At 37.2% G+C, this 22,017-nt stretch overlaps 1 protein-coding gene across 1 annotated transcript in view; it reads right to left on the reverse strand.

Annotated features, from left to right (window-relative positions):
* LOC137406023 (ATP-dependent translocase ABCB1-like) overlaps window positions 1-21,741 on the reverse strand; it is a 48,163-nt gene extending 26,422 nt beyond the window's left edge. The window contains exons 1-7 of the mRNA XM_068092534.1: window positions 21,653-21,741; window positions 19,828-19,931; window positions 19,601-19,736; window positions 18,921-19,092; window positions 10,469-10,593; window positions 7,530-7,701; window positions 63-176 (exon numbers count right to left, since the gene is read on the reverse strand). Coding sequence (XP_067948635.1) covers window positions 63-176; window positions 7,530-7,701; window positions 10,469-10,593; window positions 18,921-19,092; window positions 19,601-19,736; window positions 19,828-19,903 — 795 coding nt within the window. The 5' untranslated portion in view covers window positions 19,904-19,931; window positions 21,653-21,741. The remainder of the gene's footprint in view (window positions 1-62; window positions 177-7,529; window positions 7,702-10,468; window positions 10,594-18,920; window positions 19,093-19,600; window positions 19,737-19,827; window positions 19,932-21,652) is intronic.
* Between the last annotated feature and the right edge of the window lie 276 nt (window positions 21,742-22,017).

The following is a 22,017-nucleotide window of genomic DNA, read 5'->3' on the forward strand; positions in this document are numbered from 1 at the left end:
AGGTATAATACATGCCTACTGATAGGGTGTTGATGACTTGAAGGATCTAAATATAAACTCACAGCATCAATTGTCTCAAAGAGGGCTGTGGCAGCAGCTCGGGCACTGGCAAAGTTCTGTAGCAAAGGTGCAGCATTCCCCATATACATCGCACCAGTAAGCACTCCAAAGAATACCTGTTAACATCTTAGTTCTTTAGTTCAAAGACGGACAAACCATGTCTTGTATGCCTGGATAATATCTGATAGCGATAGTACTACGTACTGATACTGTCTGATAGCAGTGCTAGTACCAGGTACTGACACTGTCTGAGAGCAGTGCTAGTACTAGGTACTGACATTGTCTGAGAGCAGAGTTAGTACTAGGTACTGACACTGTCTGAGAGCAGTGTTAGTACTAGGTACTGACACTGTCTGAGAGCAGTGTTAGTACTAGGTACTGACACTGTTTGAGAGCAGTGCTAGTACTAGGTACTGACACTGTCTGAGAGCAGTGCTAGTACTAGGTACTGACACTGTCTGAGAGTAGTGCTAGTACTAGGTACTGATACTGTCTGAGAGCAGTGATAGTACTAGGTACTGACACTGTCTGAGAGCAGTGATAGTACTACGTACTGACACTGTCTGAGAGCAGTGCTAGTACTAGGTACTGACACTGTCTGAGAGTAGTGCTAGTACTAGGTACTGATACTGTCTGAGAGCAGTGATAGTACTAGGTACTGACACTGTCTGAGAGCAGTGCTAGTACTAGGTACTGACACTGTCTGAGGGCAGTGCTAGTACTAGGTACTGACACTGTCTGAGAGCAGTGCTAGTACTAGGTACTGACACTGTCTGAGAGCAGTGCTAGTACTAGGTACTGACACTGTCTGAGAGTAGTGCTAGTACTAGGTACTGATACTGTCTGAGAGCAGTGATAGTACTAGGTACTGACACTGTCTGAGAGCAGTGATAGTACTACGTACTGACACTGTCTGAGAGCAGTGCTAGTACTAGGTACTGACACTGTCTGAGGGCAGTGCTAGTACTAGGTACTGACACTGTCTGAGAGCAGTGCTAGTACTAGGTACCGACACTGTTTGAGAGCAATGCTAGTACTAGGAACCGACACTGTCTGAGAGTAGTGTTAGTACTAGGTACTGACACTGTTTGAGAGTAGTGCTAGTACTAGGTACTGATACTGTCTGAGAGCAGTGATAGTACTACGTACTGACACTGTCTGAGAGCAGTGCTAGTACTAGGTACTGACACTGTCTGAGAGCAGTGCTAGTACTAGGTACTGACACTGTCTGAGAGCAGTGCTAGTACTAGGTACTGACACTGTCTGAGAGCAGTGTTAGTACTAGGTACCGACACTGTTTGAGAGCAATGCTAGTACTAGGTACTGACACTGTCTGAGAGCAGTGCTAATACTAGGTACTGACACTGTCTGAGAGTAGCGCTAGTACTAGGTACTGACACTGTCTGAGAGCAGTGCTAGTACTAGGTACTGACACTGTCTGAGATCAGTGCTAGTACTAGGTACTGACACTGTCTGAGAGCAGTGCTAGTACTAGGTACTGACACTGTCTGAGAGCAGTGCTAGTACTAGGATCTGACACTGTCTGAGAGCAGTGCTAGTACTAGGTACTGAGTCTAATGACACTGTCTGAGGAGAGCAACTAGAGGTTAGATATATAGTTGTTGTTAATTGAAGTGAAGTAGAGGGAATTAGCTGTTAGGTGGTGAATGTCCACTAAATGTCAAAAACAATCATGTCCTCTAATCACATGACTTCTGTTCTATTCATAGATTTGGATAGAGGCACAACTACTGAATGTTTAACAAAGTGTATATCCATTTTGTTATTATTAACTAGTGCGCTGGCAGCTCGGTGTGCCACAGGAGATCCTTGTGTGTAATAACTAAAATAACTAAAATGTTGCAAAGCGCTGGAGTGGTAAAGATACTACTGTGTCGGGATGCAAGGCCACATGTGTGAGTTCGAGACCCGTGCAGTGCAATTTTTTTTTTCAATAACCAGCTCTGGACAGACGGACAGGTACAGCTCTTATTATAATAAAAATTAAATTTATTAAAGATTAGCTTACACAGGATTTTAGTTGATTTTGTCTGAAATTATATGTATTTTTCTAAAATCTGTGATTGTGGTGTTAGAGGTGGTCTGGCTGCCAGGATGTTTCAATATTAACACCGACAAAACTTGATCACAATGAAAACGTTCAGATTCAAGAGGGAGCGTCATTTGTGATGTGTGTCAGTAGTGGGTTTATGAGTGATAAATATGCTGTCTCTTCTTTAACCAAACATAAGCATAAATTTTTTATATAGGTCATATCAAACATTATCCCTAACAAACTAGTTGCCTGTGATCTCGAAGATTCTTGTTGTCAGCAAACTTGCAGAATCACAAACACTGAGTCGACACAATCAATTGAGTAACAACAATATTATAACATGGTTTCTAGTTCCAGCGAAGATGCCTCAGACTTTTCTGAGCATCAGGTGGTGAAATATTAGGGCGGACAGCCTATGGTTAGAGCTGACAGGCGTTATGCTGCTAAGGAAGATATGAGAATGTATGTATATTACCACAATTAAGATTGCTCATATAGGCCTATCTATATATAAATATACAGCGAAACGCGGCTAACTCGACCTTCACGGGACCGAGAGAAAGTGTTCGAGTTATCAGAGCGTTCAAGTTATGAGAACACTGTCACAAGTGTATGTATTATTGTATTTATCAGTACATATACAAACTATATATAAATCAAAAGCATTGATTGCTTGTTGCAAGTTAAGGGACCTCTCATGTAATGTCTTAACAATTTTTATCAGAAAGTATAAATATTTTCCTTTTATTACTTGAGATTCGTTTGTTTGTTTTAGGTGATGTGACTGCCAAAACGTTTTCAGATTAAAATAGGCAAAACCTGATCGCGGTTGAAACTCTCATAAAAAAGACATATTTTTCTTTTGAGCGTTTTAACAAAAACCAGCTTTGCCGATTTTTCTTAAAGTTTATCTGAATGTTACCTCGCTTCTCCTTGCTTGCGGAGGGCTATCCCCAAGCGGATGTTTAGTAAAATTTGATTTTTTGCAAACCTATAGAAAAGTCGTTAACGAACACATTTTACCGATAGTGGTAATAATGACGCCTAAGAACTACTAAAAGTTGTTGTTTATCTCTACGGCTTGGAATAAAGTGATTTTCTAAAGCGATAACAACCGTCTCGGTAGCCGTTGGGCAAAAAACTGTTCGAGTTAACCAAGTTATGGTCGAGTTATCTAAAGCAATTTATCATTGCGTGGGAACGGACCGAACAAACCCGTTCGAGATAACCATGTGTTCGAGCTATCCGAGAGCGAGTTATCCAAGTTTCACTATATATATTTATGTATCTTTGTGTTTGTGTCTCCTCTATCTATTAAAGCAAAAGGTAAAATTTTATTAGTAATGAATACATATATTAGCAAAAAAACATTGCTTAACTGCGGCTTTCTAGTTTTTAGCTAGTAACTAGCTCCCGTATGGGTAGCAACTATACCACGCTGAAACAGAGGCCCTGATCAACTAAAATTAGTTGACCTAATCATCTTAGACCAACTTAGATCATCATAGCTACTCGTATGTTTACACAGCATTCAGACAAAACTAATGGGACAAACTTATGTGAAAAACCTGTAACAATGTATCTATAGCTAGATTTAAAATTTTATTCCAACACTCATGAGCAAATACAAAATAAAGTATATGCTAAGTAAGACTATACGCTAAGTAAGACTATACGCTAAGTAAGACTATACGCTAAGTAAGACTATACGCTAAGTAAGACTATACGCTAAGTAAGACTATACGCTAAGTAAGACTATACGCGAAGTAAGACTATACGCTAAGTAAGACTATACGCTAAGTAAGACTATACGCTAAGTAAGACTATACGCTAAGTAAGACTATACGCTAAGTAAGACTATACGCTAAGTAAGACTATACGCTAAGTAAGACTATACGCTAAGTAAGACTATACGCTAAGTAAGACTATACGCTAAGTAAGACTATACGCTAAGTAAGACTATACGCTAAGTAAGACTATACGCTAAGTAAGACTACACGCTAAGTAAGACTACACGCTAAGTAAGACTACACGCTAAGTAAGACTACACGCTAAGTAAGACTACACGCTAAGTAAGACTATACGCTAAGTAAGACTATACGCTAAGTAAGACTATACGCTAAGTAAGACTATACGCTAAGTAAGACTATACGCTAAGTAAGACTATACGCTAAGTAAGACTATACGCTAAGTAAGACTATACGCTAAGTAAGACTATACGCTAAGTAAGACTATACGCTAAGTAAGACTATACGCTAAGTAAGACTATACGCTAAGTAAGACTATACGCTAAGTAAGACTATACGCTAAGTAAGACTACACGCTAAGTAAGACTACACGCTAAGTAAGACTACACGCTAAGTAAGACTACACGCTAAGTAAGACTACACGCTAAGTAAGACTACACGCTAAGTAAGACTACACGCTAAGTAAGACTACACGCTAAGTAAGACTACACGCTAAGCAAGACTATACGCTAAGTAAGACTATACGCTAAGTAAGACTATACGCTAAGTAAGACTATACGCTAAGTAAGACTATACGCTAAGTAAGACTATACGCTAAGTAAGACTATACGCTAAGTAAGACTATACGCTAAGTAAGACTATACGCTAAGTAAGACTATACGCTAAGTAAGACTATACGCTAAGTAAGACTATACGCTAAGTAAGACTATACGCTAAGTAAGACTATACGCTAAGTAAGACTATACGCTAAGTAAGACTATACGCTAAGTAAGACTATACGCTAAGTAAGACTATACGCTAAGTAAGACTATACGCTAAGTAAGACTATACGCTAAGTAAGACTATACGCTAAGTAAGACTATACGCTAAGTAAGACTATACGCTAAGTAAGACTATACGCTAAGTAAGACTATACGCTAAGTAAGACTATACGCTAAGTAAGACTATACGCTAAGTAAGACTATACGCTAAGTAAGACTATACGCTAAGTAAGACTATATGCTAAAAAACCAGGTAAGACTCGGCTTTGATAGCAATAGAAGATGTGAATACAAAATACAGGCAGTCAGTCTGGTGATTATGTACATCATTTTGGGCAAGTCTGGACGCATTTTTTTTCTTCTGAGCGTTTTAGCTACGATCAAGTTTTGTTGATTTTAATCTTGAGACATCCCGGCAGTCAAACCCAAACATCAAAAACAATCACAAATGATGGAAAAATACTGGATATTTTTTATAGAATCTACTAAATTTGGTGTAAGTTCATCTTTAAATTCGGAAGATGGGAATCAACCATCAACACAATGGTAACCATGGAGACAAAACCAGGAGATGATTACTTCTCACAGCTTCTCACCCGTAAGTCATGTTGTACTTTTCATGAGTGTTTAGATTAGCCTATAATTTGACAGTATTAAATAGGCGGAACCTTTGTAAGACAATTAGCAATCTTTAATGTCAGAAGCTACATGTTTAAACTTTCGTGTCACGCTATCACACTCTACTCCTTAATAAACTTATGTACAACAGTTTTGTAGAAGAGCTTTAAAAAATGTGTATCCCGAAAGAGACAATATTTCACGATAGTAACTATAATACATTGTATTAGCGTAGCAAAATTTGTACCTATACAATGGAATCAATACCACACAATAGCCGTAGAACCTGAAGTCAACCGATAAAAACAAGCTCTAGTATCTCTGTTTATAATGATAAAATTTAAACTTTGCTACACAATTATTTAAAGATAAAGTGAACAGTAGCCAAGAATAGCTGGTGTTTTATAAAAAAATAAGTTTGTTTGGTTCGCTGCGGAATCCTACAAACTGATCCTGTAATTCTAGCCTGTGGTTCACTAACCTTAATAGAAACCACATACCAAGTAGCATTTATGGGTCCATTATACATTGGTATGGCATTTACTGCAGTAGAGCGTCATAAGTTAAACAGGTAAAATGGTGCAGCCTTATTCTGAGACCTAATAGTTAGTGTCCTATCCAGGTAATTGATAGACTCAGAAAGTGCATATAAATAGGCTAATTATAGAGTTGAGCTAGTTCATCAGCATCTCTTATCTGAGAGGCCTGGCAATAGCAAACTTTATATTAAACCCGAATAGAGTGTACGCATGGCTTGTAAGACACCATCATTTCACACAAGATAAAAATATATATCTATAATGGGTAAGTAGTCAGGCCTATAACTGCTAACAGAAGTCTACACTCTAAAATGTGTGGAGCGTTATAAATAACTAGAGTGTTGGAACAGGTTAAAGTTGCTTATCTTTGTCCAGGTTGATGTTTCTCACTGGAGTAAAGACAGTTCTGTTTCATGCTTTTGTACTCTTCAGGTGACTGGTGGTGAGTCCTTCAGTCACCTGAAGACTGCAGAAGCACGAACAGAGAGAGAACGAAACATGTTTTCATAAACGAAACATATTTTCTCTCTGGAAACTACTCTAGCACTTTAGTTATTTATCAATAATAATACAAATTTATAATAATATATATTCACAATAGTACACATTTATAACAATATATTGATAAAAATATATAATCCATAATCTTTGATATAATCTTTACTACAATAAGAATCATCTTCATCAATCTGTCCATGTCTGTCCGAAGCCATGCTCCGAGGTCAGAAAAAATGCATTGCGCGCAGGAATCAGACTGGGATATTCAGCTCAGCAGCCAAGCATGCTATCAACTGCGTCACTGGCCCACAGTCTCAGAGATTACACACTATCAACTGCGCTACTGGCCCACAGTCTCAGCGATTACACACTACTAACTGTGCCGCTGGGCCACAGTCTTAGAGATTTCACACTATCAACTGCGTCACTGGCCCACAGTCTCAGCAATTACACACTATCACTGGCCTACAGTCTCGGCGATTACACACTACTAACTGTGCCGCTGGCCCACAGTCTCAGAGATTACACACTATCAACTGCGCTACTGGCCCACAGTCTCAGAGATTACACACTATCAACTGCGCTACTGGCCCACAGTCGCAGCGATTACGCACTACTAACTGCGTCGCTGGCCCACAGTCTCAGCGATTACACACTACTAACTGTGCCGCTGGCCCACAGTCTTAGAGGTTTCACACTATCAACTGCGTCACTGGCCTACAGTCTCAGCAATTACACACTATCACGGCGCACCGGCCTACTAGTGTTACTACTAGTATTCATAATAATGAGAAAGGTTATAAGTGACATTGTCCAAAACCAAACGGAGTAGTAAATGACTGCCTCTTCTGTGGTTTAAATAAAATTATTAGATTGATGAGAAATTATTCAAGTGTTTTTAGTTTTAAATTTTAAGAGCAAGAAAAAAAATATGTACATTGCTGGGTGAGAGTTGTGATTCGCTACTCAAGTGAATGAATTACGTAAAACAACAGATGTTCCCAGCGGCCATTCCGTAACATAAAGGTACCTGTATTATGGTTCCAGGCTGCATGCACTCTTCACGAGTTAGTTTGGCACCATACCAAAGTGTCAGGGATGTAAGGCCAAAGGCGACGACATAAGCTGAGCCTGCTATAGTACAGGCTGCCGCAATCTTCCCTATCGAATCCTTCATGGCAAACTGCAGCACTCCTGAGAACCTAGAGTTGTAATAGACTCTTTTGGTTACAGTTTATGTGCTTAGAGCTTGGGAGCATTTCTCTAGGTCCACTAGTGACTACCCTTGTTAGGAACTTAGCCTCTCACTGTCAGTCATCTGAATCCCTACCATCACTTTCGCAAGCAAAGACAGGGAAGTGTTGAAATTACTTTAGTTAATAGTTATAACTAAAAGTAGCAGCTTTCTGTAAAGTATTGTTAAAAGTATATATATTCTGCACATGATCTGCATGATAATTTTTATTGGTTTGTGTTGACCCCTGTTATACCCTGATGTTCTAAAACATTGGCTTGTGTTAACAGTTCTTCGAGTTATTGTAAACCTATTCACATATTTCATGACTTACGAACTCAGACTGTAAGTTACTCGGTGAAGTAAAATAGATCAGTGATGAAACTGAATGGGGTGTGCATAAGACAGTAGTTGCAGCCTCGTGGTCTGGAACACCTGACCAGCAGCCAGAACCAGCCTCGTGGTCTGGAACACTTGACCTGCAGCCAGAACCAGCCTCGTGGTCTGGAACACCTGGCCAGCAGTCAGAACCAGCCTTGTGGTCTGGAACACCTGACCTACAGCCAGAACCAGCCTCGTGGTCTGGAACACTTGACCTGCAGCCAGAACCAGCCTCGTGGTCTGGAACACCTGACCAGCAGTCAGAACCAGCCTTGTGGTCTGGAACACCTGACCTACAGCCAGAACCAGCCTCGTGGTCTGGAACACTTGACCTGCAGCCAGAACCAGCCTCGTGGTCTGGAACACCTGACCTACAGCCAGAACCAGCCTCGTGGTCTGGAACACCTGACCTACAGCCAGAACCAGCCTCGTGGTCTGGAACACTTGACCTGCAGCCAGAACCAGCCTCGTGGTCCTGAACTCCAGGCCTCTAAACAACAGGTTGGGGTTCAATTCCCAATAAAGGTCACTGGTGGTGACTGGAATAGCCTCCAACCTTAAATTGCTCTTTGCAACTGGGTGTCTCCAGTCGTTGAATTCCCTTGTAACTGGACCCAGATGTGTCCAGCCAAGATTGCAGAGTCAGCGTTTGTGCAACAATGACTCTTAAAGGTCGACTTGCAACAAAATTCACATCCCGGTTATTTGGTATCAAAAGATTCACCATGTTTTACTCTGTTGTGTTGTAGGTGCAAAATATGTGGAAACGTGTTTACAAGCTCTTCAAAGCTAAAAGACGAACAGTTAATCGCAGCCATCAGAAAAAAGCCGTAGGTAGGAATCTCTCCAAAACGGCTCAAATGGGGCGTAGTTGAACACGATGTGCTTCCGTTTACACTTTCATGCAACCTCATTCGTCGAAATATTTTCACAAATATACTTCACGCATTCAATAAAACCATGTCTATTGTCCTTACAAGTCTATTTCATCATCAGTGTAATGCTGTTACTTTGAGCACTGGTATCTCAAAACCTAGCCAAAACATTAGTTTAATTATTTAACCTTAGCTCGAAAGAGTGCATATCATCCTCTGATAAACATGAGGAGCCTGTTGGTCACCTGTGATAGTAAAAAAAAGCTGCAGAAATTGTTCAGACTATTTGGCAGGAAGTATAGGTCACATGATCAGATTACGACTAGATGATTAGACCAAGCCAAAACAAAACTGGAAAGTAGCGCGCATCTATATATCTGATACGGGCTTTCCGTAGTACCCGACGTATTTGTCATAAACTAGTGCTACGAGACGTTTTATATCGAGCCTTTTATTGGCCTTTCAACTCACGTGATAACATCACGTGTCAAAACGGTAACCACAATCTTTGAATACGTCATCGAAATAAAGAGATTCCAAACTACGGCGTTTTTGTGATGGCTGCCATTAACTGTTCATTTTTGAGCTTTTAAGAACTTGTAATCACATTTCCACATATTTTGCATCTACAACACAGCAGAGTAAGACATGGTAAACCATTCACAGCTTCTGCTAAACTGACAGAATACTCTTATCTTTGAGAGATTGCTGACTTGTCGGCATCTGCAACATCTGCCTTTCCTCAAATTCAATCTAGTGAGTTCAATTTCATTTAAACTGCAATTGTTTGAGAAGGCCAGTGCTTGATCTTCAATCCGCTATCAAATGTTACCATTGTTCTATGACTAAGGGCAAACTAGCTGGAGGTTTAATCGTGTCATCTGAGAAACAAATGTATGTTGACACTCCAAAAGTGAATCAACCTTGACGCTGAGCAATTGCACCACCAGTAGGCCCTCTGTTATATAAGTCTTAGTTTAAAATCTGTTATAAAAAGCTGCAGCTAGTTGCTAGTAGCTAGTAGCTTTCAGTTCTGACCAACACGACTAATTCAATTTCCTAGAGTTTTAAGTAACAACAGACTGCTAGCAACAGCTCCTGAGTTTGCCTCCAATTTGTTAACAATCTCAGCTGACCACATAATTTTTCATATTTTTGTAGCTAGGATTTTACTTTAAGAGCCACCTTACATCTGTTACAAGGAAGAGGTAAGGAGTAACAGAACTGAAGCTTCCTTTGGGAGAACCAGAAAGTCAGAAATATTCAAACAAGCAACTGTGGTCATTTTTGAAGTTTTCGAACTTTGAGATTTACTAAAGGTAAAATTCCTCAAGATATAATAGAGATATTAGCAAGAATGCTGTTACATTATTCAAGGTGGAGCACTTTTCAGCAAGTACGTTTGTGGGATGAATATTTACAGCGCTCTTGCTGCTTATTCAATCAAAATGCATTTTGGTTCAGGCTAGTAAGACATACTTATCTGCTGCCTTCTTCTCTCCACCAAAAGCCACAACAGTACGTATAGAGCTGAATGTCTCATCAGCAATGGCTCCTGCTTTGGCGTAAGCTCGCAGCTCCTTTTTCACATATTCTCGGATAAACTGTTCAAATAGACATTCTTAATATAGATTAGACTATAATAGACACTCTTAATATAGATTAGACTATAATAGACACTCTTAATATACATGTAGATTAGACTATAATAGACACTCTTAATATACATGTAGATTAGACTATAATAGACACTCTTAATATGGATTAGACTATAATAGACACTCTTAATATAGATTAGACTATAATAGACACTCTTAATATAGATTAGACTATAATAGACACTCTTAATATAGATTAGACTATAATAGACACTCTTAATATAGATTAGACTATAATAGACACTCTTAATATAGATTAGACTATAATAGACACTCTTAATATAGATTAGACTATAATAGACACTCTTAATATACATGTAGATTAGACTATAATAGACACTCTTAATATGGATTAGACTATAATAGACACTCTTAATATAGATTAGACTATAATAGACACTCTTAATATAGATTAGACTATAATAGACACTCTTAATATTGATTAGACTATAATAAACACTTTTAATATAGATTAGACTCAGATAGGCTTCAAATACTTAATTTGCTAATGGATTACGCCTTTTAAAAGAAGTATCCATCTTTGTACTATCTTGAATTCGCTAGTTTCCATGAATGGAACTAACCTGACTCGCCCAAGCTTCCCGCTATGAGATCTTGCCTAAGTCACTCTTTGCATTATTTCTAAAATTATTTTTAATGTTTTGTTTCTCTTATTTTTAGTGCTTCATTTCATTTTACAGCAAGTAATCAGTTAAGTTCTGTCCATAAAACCTACATATAATTCATAACCAGAGAATAACTCTATGAATAGCTCTATAACATTGCTCTATGACATGACACTCAGAGTGTCAAATAAGCATCCTCAAAAGAAACGAGTGCATTCCTAGATACCTTTGACACAATACTAGCGGATAATGCATGCAGCCCAAACGTTTAACGACCTACATTCTCTGATCATGCATGAATCTATCACTATGCTACTTTAAGACCTCCACACGCACTCTTATCCGAATACTTGAGGCATACAAAGTGGTTGGTTTGACTTATAGAAATATTGGCTGAAGAGAATGAATTATATCAAATATATTTTGTATCATGAGCTGCTAGCATTGTCTAAGACCGGTTCTGCTCAGTTCGGCTTTCAAAAGCTGAGGCCTTTCATGATATTAGATGGTAATAAGTTGGAATATTTACAAAAATATCTATCTAATGTGGATGATATCTAAACACGGATGTGATCTGTCACATATCATGAACAGAATGTATTCTGGAACTTTCCCTTGAGTAAAGTTATTTGGTGACAATTTTAAATCTCCTAAACGCTGTCAATCAGCCAAATTTTCCGCAACAAGTGGGTGTGATTTATCTACGTATTTATTAAAATAGAGCGATGACTCGTGTTAACTTTCTATTTATTAAAATAGAGAGATGACTCGTGTTAACTGTCTATTTATTAAAATAGAGAGATGACTCGTGTTAACTGTCTATTTATTAAAATAGAGAGATGACTCATGTTAACTGTCTATTTGTTAACATAAAGAGGTGACTCATGTTAACTTTCTATTTATTAACATAGAGAGATGGCTCGTGTTAACTGTCTATTTATTAAAATAGAGAGATGACTCATGTTAACTGTCTATTTATTAACATAGAGAGGTGACTCGTGTTAACTTTCTATTTATTAACATAGAGAGATGACTTGTGTTAACTGTCTATTTATTAAAATAGAGATATGACTCGTGTTAACTGTCTATTTATTAAAATAGAGAGATGACACATGTTAACTTTCTATTTATTAAAATAGAGAGATGACTCGTGTTAACTTTCTATTTATTAAAATAAAGAGATGACTCATGATAACTTTCGATTTATTAACATAGAGAAATGACTCGTGTTAACTGTCTATTTATTAACATAGAGACATGAATTATGTTAACTTTCTATTTATTAAAATAGTGAGATGACTCGTGTTAACTGTCTATTTATTAAAAGACAGTAGATACCTGTATATAACTGTACATACCTGTATATACCTGTATATAACTGTACATACCTGTATATACCTGTATATACCTATAGATAACTGTATATAACTGTACATACCGGTATATACCTGTAGATACTGCTGTCTTCTGATACAATACTGCAGTGTAATAGAGTAACCCATTTAGCTGGATAAATCATACTTTGTTTAGAATAATATATAGAGAGATGATTCAAGTTAACTGTCTATTTGTTAAAATAGAAAGATGACTCGTGTTAACTGTCTATTTATTAAAATAGAGAGATGACTGATGTTAACTGTCTATTTATTAGAGTAGGGATAAGTTTTTCTAATATTTATATCACCAGAAGTCCAGGTTTATTGAAAGGTTTTGTTGTCAAAGTGCCATATGGTTATCAAATATGTTTATTGTTTCAGTCTTCCAGTGCTAAGAATGCTTATAGCGAGTTAGAAAAAAGAAAAGGAGAAAGTACAGTAAGCGCTCCTACAACGTAAATAGTCTGTTCCAGGAAAATTTACGTTATAGGGATTTTACATTATAAGAACAGTAAAATATATGTAAATAGCCTAATCTGTTCCAAGATCTTCCTAAACTCACCCCTTTGGGCATACAAAAAGAAAAACTCAACATCACTTTTTTAATTGTTGGTTGTACCTTAACTGCCATATTATTAATTTGCATCTACAACTTTTCTCCTTTTTATGATCAATCTCACTGGTTTTATAGATCATTATTGCGATAATTCTACAAATACTTGAAGGGGAGCGCACATCTTCGGTGTTCATTCAAAATGATTTGCAAATTTTTTCAAACAGCCAAGTGTACTCTGCAAAGTAAAATAAATAGCCAATATTTTATACACTTCTACAACAGATCAGAACAACAAAATAAATTTACTATACAAAAATGGTACATCCTGTTTGTCGTCTATCTGTATCCAGGAGTCAAGATTAGGATAAACGATAACTTTCAACAATATTCCAACTCGTGACAATCGCCTTTGTATTTATGAACAAAGCACAGCTATCCTATTCTTTGTTTTGTCGACACATTTAACGACCTATTACGACGAATTATATTGCTGCAAAAGTTGTACTATGTATATAGAATAGGTAAATCGCTATACGCACATCGTTTTATCTTTTGCAATTGCAGTGAAATAACAACTTTTAAATCAAATTTGAGAACTCGCCCAACTTGACACTTTACATTGTATGGAATTTTTACATAGTACGAAGACAAAACTTGACATAATTTTTTAGATTAATTGGAATTTTCGTTATAGGAGATATACACTATAGGTATACATCTATTGTATATAGGAGATATACATAATAGGTATACATCTACTGTATATAGGAGGTATACATAATAGGTATACATCTACTGTATATAGGAGGTATACATTGTAGGTATACATCTACTGTATATAGGAGATATACATAATAGGTATACATCTACAGTACTGTATATAGGAGGTATACATTATAGGTATACATCTACTGTATATAGGAGATGTACATTGTAGGTATACATCTGTTGTATATACGAGGTATACATCATAGGTATACATCTATTGTATATAGGAGGTATACATAATAGGTATACATCTACTGTATATAGGAGGTATACGTTATAGGTATACATCTACTGTATATAGGAGGTAAACGTTATAGGTATACATCTACTGTATATAGGAAGTATACGTTATATGTATACATCTACTGTATATAGGAGGTATACGTTATAGGTATACATCTACTGTATATAGGGGATGTACATTGTAGGTATACATCTATTGTATATACGAGGTATACATCATAGGTATACATATACTGTATATAGGAGGTATACATAATAGGTATACATCTACTGTATATAGAAGGTATACGTTATAGGTATACATCTACTGTATATAGGAAGTATACATTATATGTATACATCTACTGTATATAGGAGGTATACGTTATAGGTATACATCTACTGTATATAGGAAGTATACGTTATATGTATACATCTACGTAGGTATACATCTACTGTATATTGGAGGTATACATAATAGGTATACATCTACTGTATATAGGAGGTATACATACTAGGTATAAATCTACTGTATATATATAGGAAATATGCATAATAGGTTTACATCTACTGTATATAGGAGGTATATGATGTGGTATCTGTAGAAACTTTGAAAGTGCAAGTCACTCTTCCATCATGCATGCTTAATAAGCGAACTTTGATTGCCAGTTCAGATCTTTTTGCTTAGCCAAACCAGGAATCACTATCAGCTCACAAGGACAAGCCAATGACGCTGTGAGGTCAATTCGCAGTTATGTGTACAGCTCGCAAACCATCATATGTAGTTTACAAAACAGATCAATCAGAATACATGTAAATGTCACATCTGGTAGAAGCAGAATTTGCTATTGGTCCAGAGGCCTTATAACACCCTGATACAGTGAAATTTCTTGAACATGGCAAATCTCATGGGTCATTTGAGTATCGCTAGGTGACACAATGATTGTTGATTATATTAGGACAGGATAGATGTCAGTGACCTGGCTTACTGAGCTTCTCAACAATAGGTTTGTACTACTAATGCATAAGCAAATCTATTTTTCCTTACGCTTTTGGCCATACAAATATCAATGCAGTGAGAGCAGTGAAAACCAGAATACAATATTGCTTATGTTAATTAAAGGTACAATTTGCATTTTGACAACTTGCTGCTGTGGGTAAAAGTGCCAAAACCAGCAAGAAAAGCGCAAGCTGATCGAAACGCAATTGTTTTTCATTATGTATCGAAGGATGTAAATACCAAACTGTAGCGGTGTTGATAGAGTATGCTGCCCTACTCCTTGCTATACTGTTCCTTGCTATACTGTTCCTTGCTATACTGTTCCTTGCTATACTGTTCCTTGCTATACTGTTCCTTGCTATACTGTTCCTTGCTATACTAATCCTTGCTATACTAATCCTTGCTATACTACTCCTTGCTATACTGCTCCTTGCTATACTACTCCTTGCTATACTACTCCTTGCTATACTACTCCTTGCTATACTACTCCTTGCTATACTACTCCTTGCTATACTACTCCTTGCTATACTACTCCTTGCTATACTGCTCCTTGCTATACTGCTCCTTGCTATACTGCTCCTTGCTATACTACTCTTTGCTATACTACTCTTTGCTATACTACTCTTTGCTATACTACTCTTTGCTATACTACTCTTTGCTATACTACTCTTTGCTATACTACTCTTTGCTATACTACTCTTTGCTATACTACTCTTTGCTATACTACTCTTTGCTATACTACTCTTTGCTATACTACTCTTTGCTATACTACTCTTTGCTATACTACTCTTTGCTATACTACTCTTTGCTATACTACTCTTTGCTATACTACTCTTTGCTATACTACTCTTTGCTATACTACTCTTTGCTATACTACTCTTTGCTATACTACTCTTTGCTATACTACTCTTTGCTATACTACTCTTTGCTATACTACTCTTTGCTATACTACTCTTTGCTATACTACTCTTTGCTATACTACTCTTTGCTATACTACTCTTTGCTATACTACTCTTTGCTATACTACTCTTTGCTATACTACTCTTTGCTATACTACTCTTTGCTATACTACTCTTTGCTATACTACTCTTTGCTATACTACTCTTTGCTATACTACTCTTTGCTATACTACTCTTTGCTATACTACTCTTTGCTATACTACTCTTTGCTATACTACTCTTTGCTATACTACTCTTTGCTATACTACTCTTTGCTATACTACTCTTTGCTATACTACTCTTTGCTATACTACTCTTTGCTATACTACTCTTTGCTATACTACTCTTTGCTATACTACTCTTTGCTATACTACTCTTTGCTATACTACTCTTTGCTATACTACTCTTTGCTATACTACTCTTTGCTATACTACTCCTTGCTATACTGCTCCTTGCTATACTACTCCTTGCTATACTGCTCCTTGCTATACTGATCTTTGCTATACTACTCCTTGCTATACTGCTCCTTGCTATACTACTTCTTGCTTTACTGCTCCTTGCTATACTACTTCTTGCTTTACTGCTCCTTGCTATACTTCTCCTTGCTATACTGCTCCTTGCTATACTGCTCCTTGCTATACTACTCTTTGCTATACTACTCTTTGCTACACCCCTTTGTTTGCAAGTCAGATGTTCTGTGCCAGTATGCCACGGTTGCTCTCACTTCCACACCAGAGGAACTACACAGCAGGCTTCGGGTAAATAAACACAGGCCTCCTCTACTAAAATCTTGACTGTCAGTTGAGCTATCCACCTGACTTTGCATGCTCAGAGGTTATGAGTATTAAATTTGTTAAAATACTTTAAACTTAATTAAATTGTTGTGGCGATCGTAATTCTAGGACCAACAAGATATTTTTTGTGTTCTTTGTCATTTATGACATAAACTCACTTGCTTTATTTCCTGAGATCATGTACACATGTACGTATCATGTACATATCATGTACACATCTGAGATCATACATACGCATGTACGTATCATGTACACATTTGAGATCATACATAGACATGTGCGTATCATGCACACATCTGAGATCATACATACACATGTACGTATCATGTACACATCTGAGATCAAACATACACATGTACGTATCATGTACACATCTGAGATCATACATACACATGTACGTATCATGCACACATTTGAGAAGCAAGTATTGTACACACTCTGTCTGCCACCAAAAGTATTCTCAAGAAGTACAGGTATAACTTATCTAATTTGCACCCATTTTATCCTATCCTGTGATTGACAATAATGGCTGGTAAAAGTATTGAGACATTACTAATAGTTTAAAAGCCACAAATTTACTTTCGTATAGTTACATGTACACATTTACTTTCGTATAGTTACATGTACACATTTACTTTCGTATAGTTACATGTACACATTTACTTTCGTATAGTTACATGTACACATTTATTAAAAAAACCTTGCAACATTTGGCCAATTTGGTCAACAAATTTAAAGCTGATTTTTATTGGCCTTTTGTCATCTTTTTTCGATACAGTTACGGTAAAATCTCTAATTGAGCGCCATGGGACTCTATTTTTCAACCCTTTTTTTGTAGTAGCAATAGAATAGAGGCAGTTTTTAAATAGAGGCTGGCATTGTATTTTTCAAATGGTTCGTCAGAATTTCGGAAGATAAATTTTGCCCTATTACGGGCAAAGCGAATGTTGCCTATATTTTGCTCTCTTATTTCGGTTGAGCGATGTTAAACCTTTTAGATGCAGTAAATCTACTAACTTACCGCTTAACTTGTCTAAGATCTCTTAATAAATGTGCATTGATAAACCGAAAAATATCTTTACCATTTGATATCTATTGTTTGCAATCAACCTGCGATAATATTATAGCCCGTGTCCTTCGTTACAATTTGTTGACATTTTCAATTTTTATTACATTCTAAATTTTAAGACATTTTTATTTTATATGTTTATTTAACAATGTTGCATAAAAGCACATTGCACCCAATGATAAGTTTGCTACAGTTTGCAGCCAAATCTAGTTTTATGTGCAATAGTAGTGGAGTTATGAACACGGATCCATTGTAAGCCGTGTTGAGATAGCCGCAAGGATGCTATTGAGTAACATGCTATAAATCTGCATATTTATAAGTTATATAATGATAATCTACCAAATGCTACAAATATATATTCATGAACAAGTGACATAAGCAAACCATACTCATATCACACAGCTACATGCAGAAACAAAAATTAACATTTTTAAAACAACAATATTTCTATCGTTTGCTCGGCTAGCTGCATTCTGATTGTTAGTTTTGATGAAACGAACATTTTTAATTGTACAATACTTTCCATAATATCATCTGGTCTCAGCTCTTCTTCTGCAAACAGTTTTGACAGAACAAAAATTTTTCGCGCTACATTTAGCACAAAGTTTGCTCGCTACGCGTAACCTTTGAACCAAAACTTGCAAACCGTTCTTATATACATGTCCTTCGAAGTATTAGGACCGTGCTAAACAAGAAGCTATTATTAGCCTGAGACGGTTAGTAATTATTTCTATTGCGTTGCTTTCAAGGTTCATTTACTATCGTAAATTTAAACTCTCTAAACTCTAATTACACGCACACATACAATCACAGGAACGAAGGCTAAATGAAACTCTTTCTTTCACTGACATAAAAACCGGGTAATAAATGAGTAGAAAGTGCGAGGAGCCAACCCTTACGAGTATCATGTGAATAAAGACTCACCTTGCCAACGAGAGCGAGTATGAGTATAAACACAGGGCAGGTGGATATTGCTACAAGGCTCAGTTTCCAACCAGCAAAGAAGCCCATGACAAATCCTCCGAGTGAGGTGCTTGACCATTGTATGAATGCAGCCATCTTGTCTCCAAACCCATCGCTCAGCATTTCCATGTCTCTGAAAAACAAATATAAGCATTCAAACCTGACCAGAAAATGGCTCACAAAACTGGCTTCTAGATTGAAAAATTTCATAAAGAAAGGTTAGCCATGAAGTTTTCCTGACATGCTTTATTTCTTTTTCTTGAATACTTCAGCTTGGTTAGTGAGTAAATCTTAATCAATAATCTTAATTTGCTTGGACAACATTAAAAAGGTCAAAGGTCATTGTTTTGCAGCCACCCAACCTAGCAAAGTGTCGCTGAATGTGACAATTTACATTGCAAGCAGTTATCAAAATGACTGGTTGCTGCCCCCAATCTGCAATGCATTCTTGGTTGCCTATTAATTTAAACCTAAAATTATTTGAATTAACTTTTAACTTCAAGTTTCAACTTCAAGTTTTAACTTCGAGTTATAACTTTTTGGTGATATATTTTCTCTGAATAAAAAGTCAGCCGACAGAAAAAGAAATCATCACAAACAGACCAAAGCAAGACAATTTCAAGCGTCAGTGTAAAACTTACTCAACCATGTGACTGTTGAGCTCTCCACTCTTGTGTTCATCAAACCACCCAACACTCTGTCTCATCACCGCTTCAAAATACGCTGTTCTGATTCTACGGACTTGTCTTTCTCCAGTCCACGTCCAAAATGTTATTCCTGAACATATTTTGGTGGATCACCTCAAACATGTGGGTAAATTCAACTGAACCGAATCATTTAACACAAAACCAATATCATAAGAACTCACCGATGTAGGCTGCCATGATGACATATACTCCAACCACGACAAAATAGAGGACATATGTTTTTACTAGGATTTGCATAGTTTCTGTGAGGTCAACTTCTGGAGACCTGAATAAAAATTGGTTTATATAATTAGGCTTTAAATGTCTTCTTTAGACAGAAATTATAATTTGCTGCTTATTTGAAAACAAAGATATTATTTAGGGTGTTCAATCATTTTGTGTAGGCTAAGGGTATATATAGGAGCTACAGAACCGGGGTGTAAATTAATACCTCCCATGTTCGCAAAAAAATTATGGTAGTCTTAATTGTGATCGTGGTGTTTGCGTCTGCAACATCATCCTTACGAGAGCTTTGCAGAGATTACCGAAAGGCTTGTGGGTACACATTATCTTAACAATCATAGCTCCCTTTGCTAAATATAATGTATATATATATATGTCTGAGAGTATGCTTTGAAGCTCTAAACCCCTTCTACTTGAAAGTATTTCCAAAAGTCTATGATTATCGTAAGTTTAACAATATTCATCTAGTAGTCACCACTTGTACTGTTTGACCATAGTGAATGCTCTACAGTACCACCGCTTGTACTGTTTGACCATAGTAAATGCTCCACAGTACCACCGCTTGTACTGTTTGACCATAGTAAATGCTCTACAGTACCACCGCTTGTACTGTTTGACCATAGTAAATGCTCCACAGTACCACCGCTTGTACTGTTTGACCATAGTAAATGCTCCACAGTACCACCACTTGTACTGTTTGACCATAGTAAATGCCCCACAGTACCACCACTTGTACTGTTTGACCATAGTAAATGCTCCACAGTACCACCACTTGTACTGTTTGACCATAGTAAATGCTCCACAGTACCACCACTTGTACTGTTTGACCATAGTGAATGCTCTACAGTACCACCAACTCTACTGTTACACCGCGGTGAATGCTTCACAGTACCACCAGTTGTACTGACAAGACAACACCCAAGCTCAGTTGTACGAAGCATCTTCTACGAAATGTAATTGCTGATCATGGCAATACAACTAATACTCAACTATGTTACATGTGTCACGGTAGACCTCCGTGACAAGGGTCGTAGCATTAGACCTCCTGGGCACCACGGTCAGAAGGCCGAGCCTTCAAAGCGCCGAGGAAGGCCCAGCCACCGTTAGAGCACTCAGGCTACCGTGAAAGAGAAACCGAGAGTAAAACAAAGGAAAAGGGGCGGGGCCTAAGACGAAAGTAAGAGTATAAAAGGTACATGATGATGTTAAAGATTCATGTCTAGAAATTAACTTGCACAAAGTTTTGGCAGGTTTTATCAGAAAGTATTTAAATTTCTGCACTATTTGCAATTGTTTTTGTTATTTGAGGTGATCTGACTGCTAAAAATTTCAAGAATAAAATCGATAAAACTTGATCGCGGATAAAACGCTATGCTCAAGCGAGAGTGCTATTACGACGTTTATAGCTGCAAAGAGACGCATAATGCTGCAACTAGAACGCAATAGCTGATATTATATATAGCAACTATAGCAACTATAGCAACTAGTGATATCTTTTCGCACGTATTTTTCTTCTGAGCATTTTAACCGTAATCAAATTTTGTCAATTTTACTATTGAAACCTTCTGGCAGTCCAATCAACTCAAACATCAAAAACTATTGCAAGTGATAGAAAAATATGGATACTCTCTGATAAAGTCTGCTAAAGTTTTGTGTAAGATCATCATTAATGCCACTCATTTAATTCTTCAGGCTTTGAAGGTGAAGACAACTTCTTAGCATTTGAGGTTCAAATTTATTAGCGGGAAGCATTTTTTTCTTTACCTGGAGAGTCTGTTGGTTGTACAGTTGGATAATACTGTAACATTGCTGGCATCTAGCTCGACTGGACCTGACAGCTCAAAAAAGACGAAGGATGAGACAAGGTCACCGAATAAGTATATGTTTAAAGGTATGGCCACTCCAATACTGAGGAGACATAGGGAGCCGAGCAGCATCAGCAACAAGTCCAGTTGGTCAGCAAATTTGAACTATAAACGAGAGAGTAAAATGTATGAGACATCGTGTACTCGTTACTGAGCCAACAATACCCTATACTGTTGAAAGCTTGATAGGGGTCAGCTGTGTACCTTTGCTGTTAAATGTACGTACCTCTATGGGTTTCTAAACACTGTAACTTACATAAGCAG

This window comes from Watersipora subatra, chromosome 10 (genome assembly GCF_963576615.1).
Source record: "Watersipora subatra chromosome 10, tzWatSuba1.1, whole genome shotgun sequence".
Taxonomy (NCBI): Eukaryota; Metazoa; Bryozoa; class Gymnolaemata; order Cheilostomatida; family Watersiporidae; genus Watersipora; species Watersipora subatra.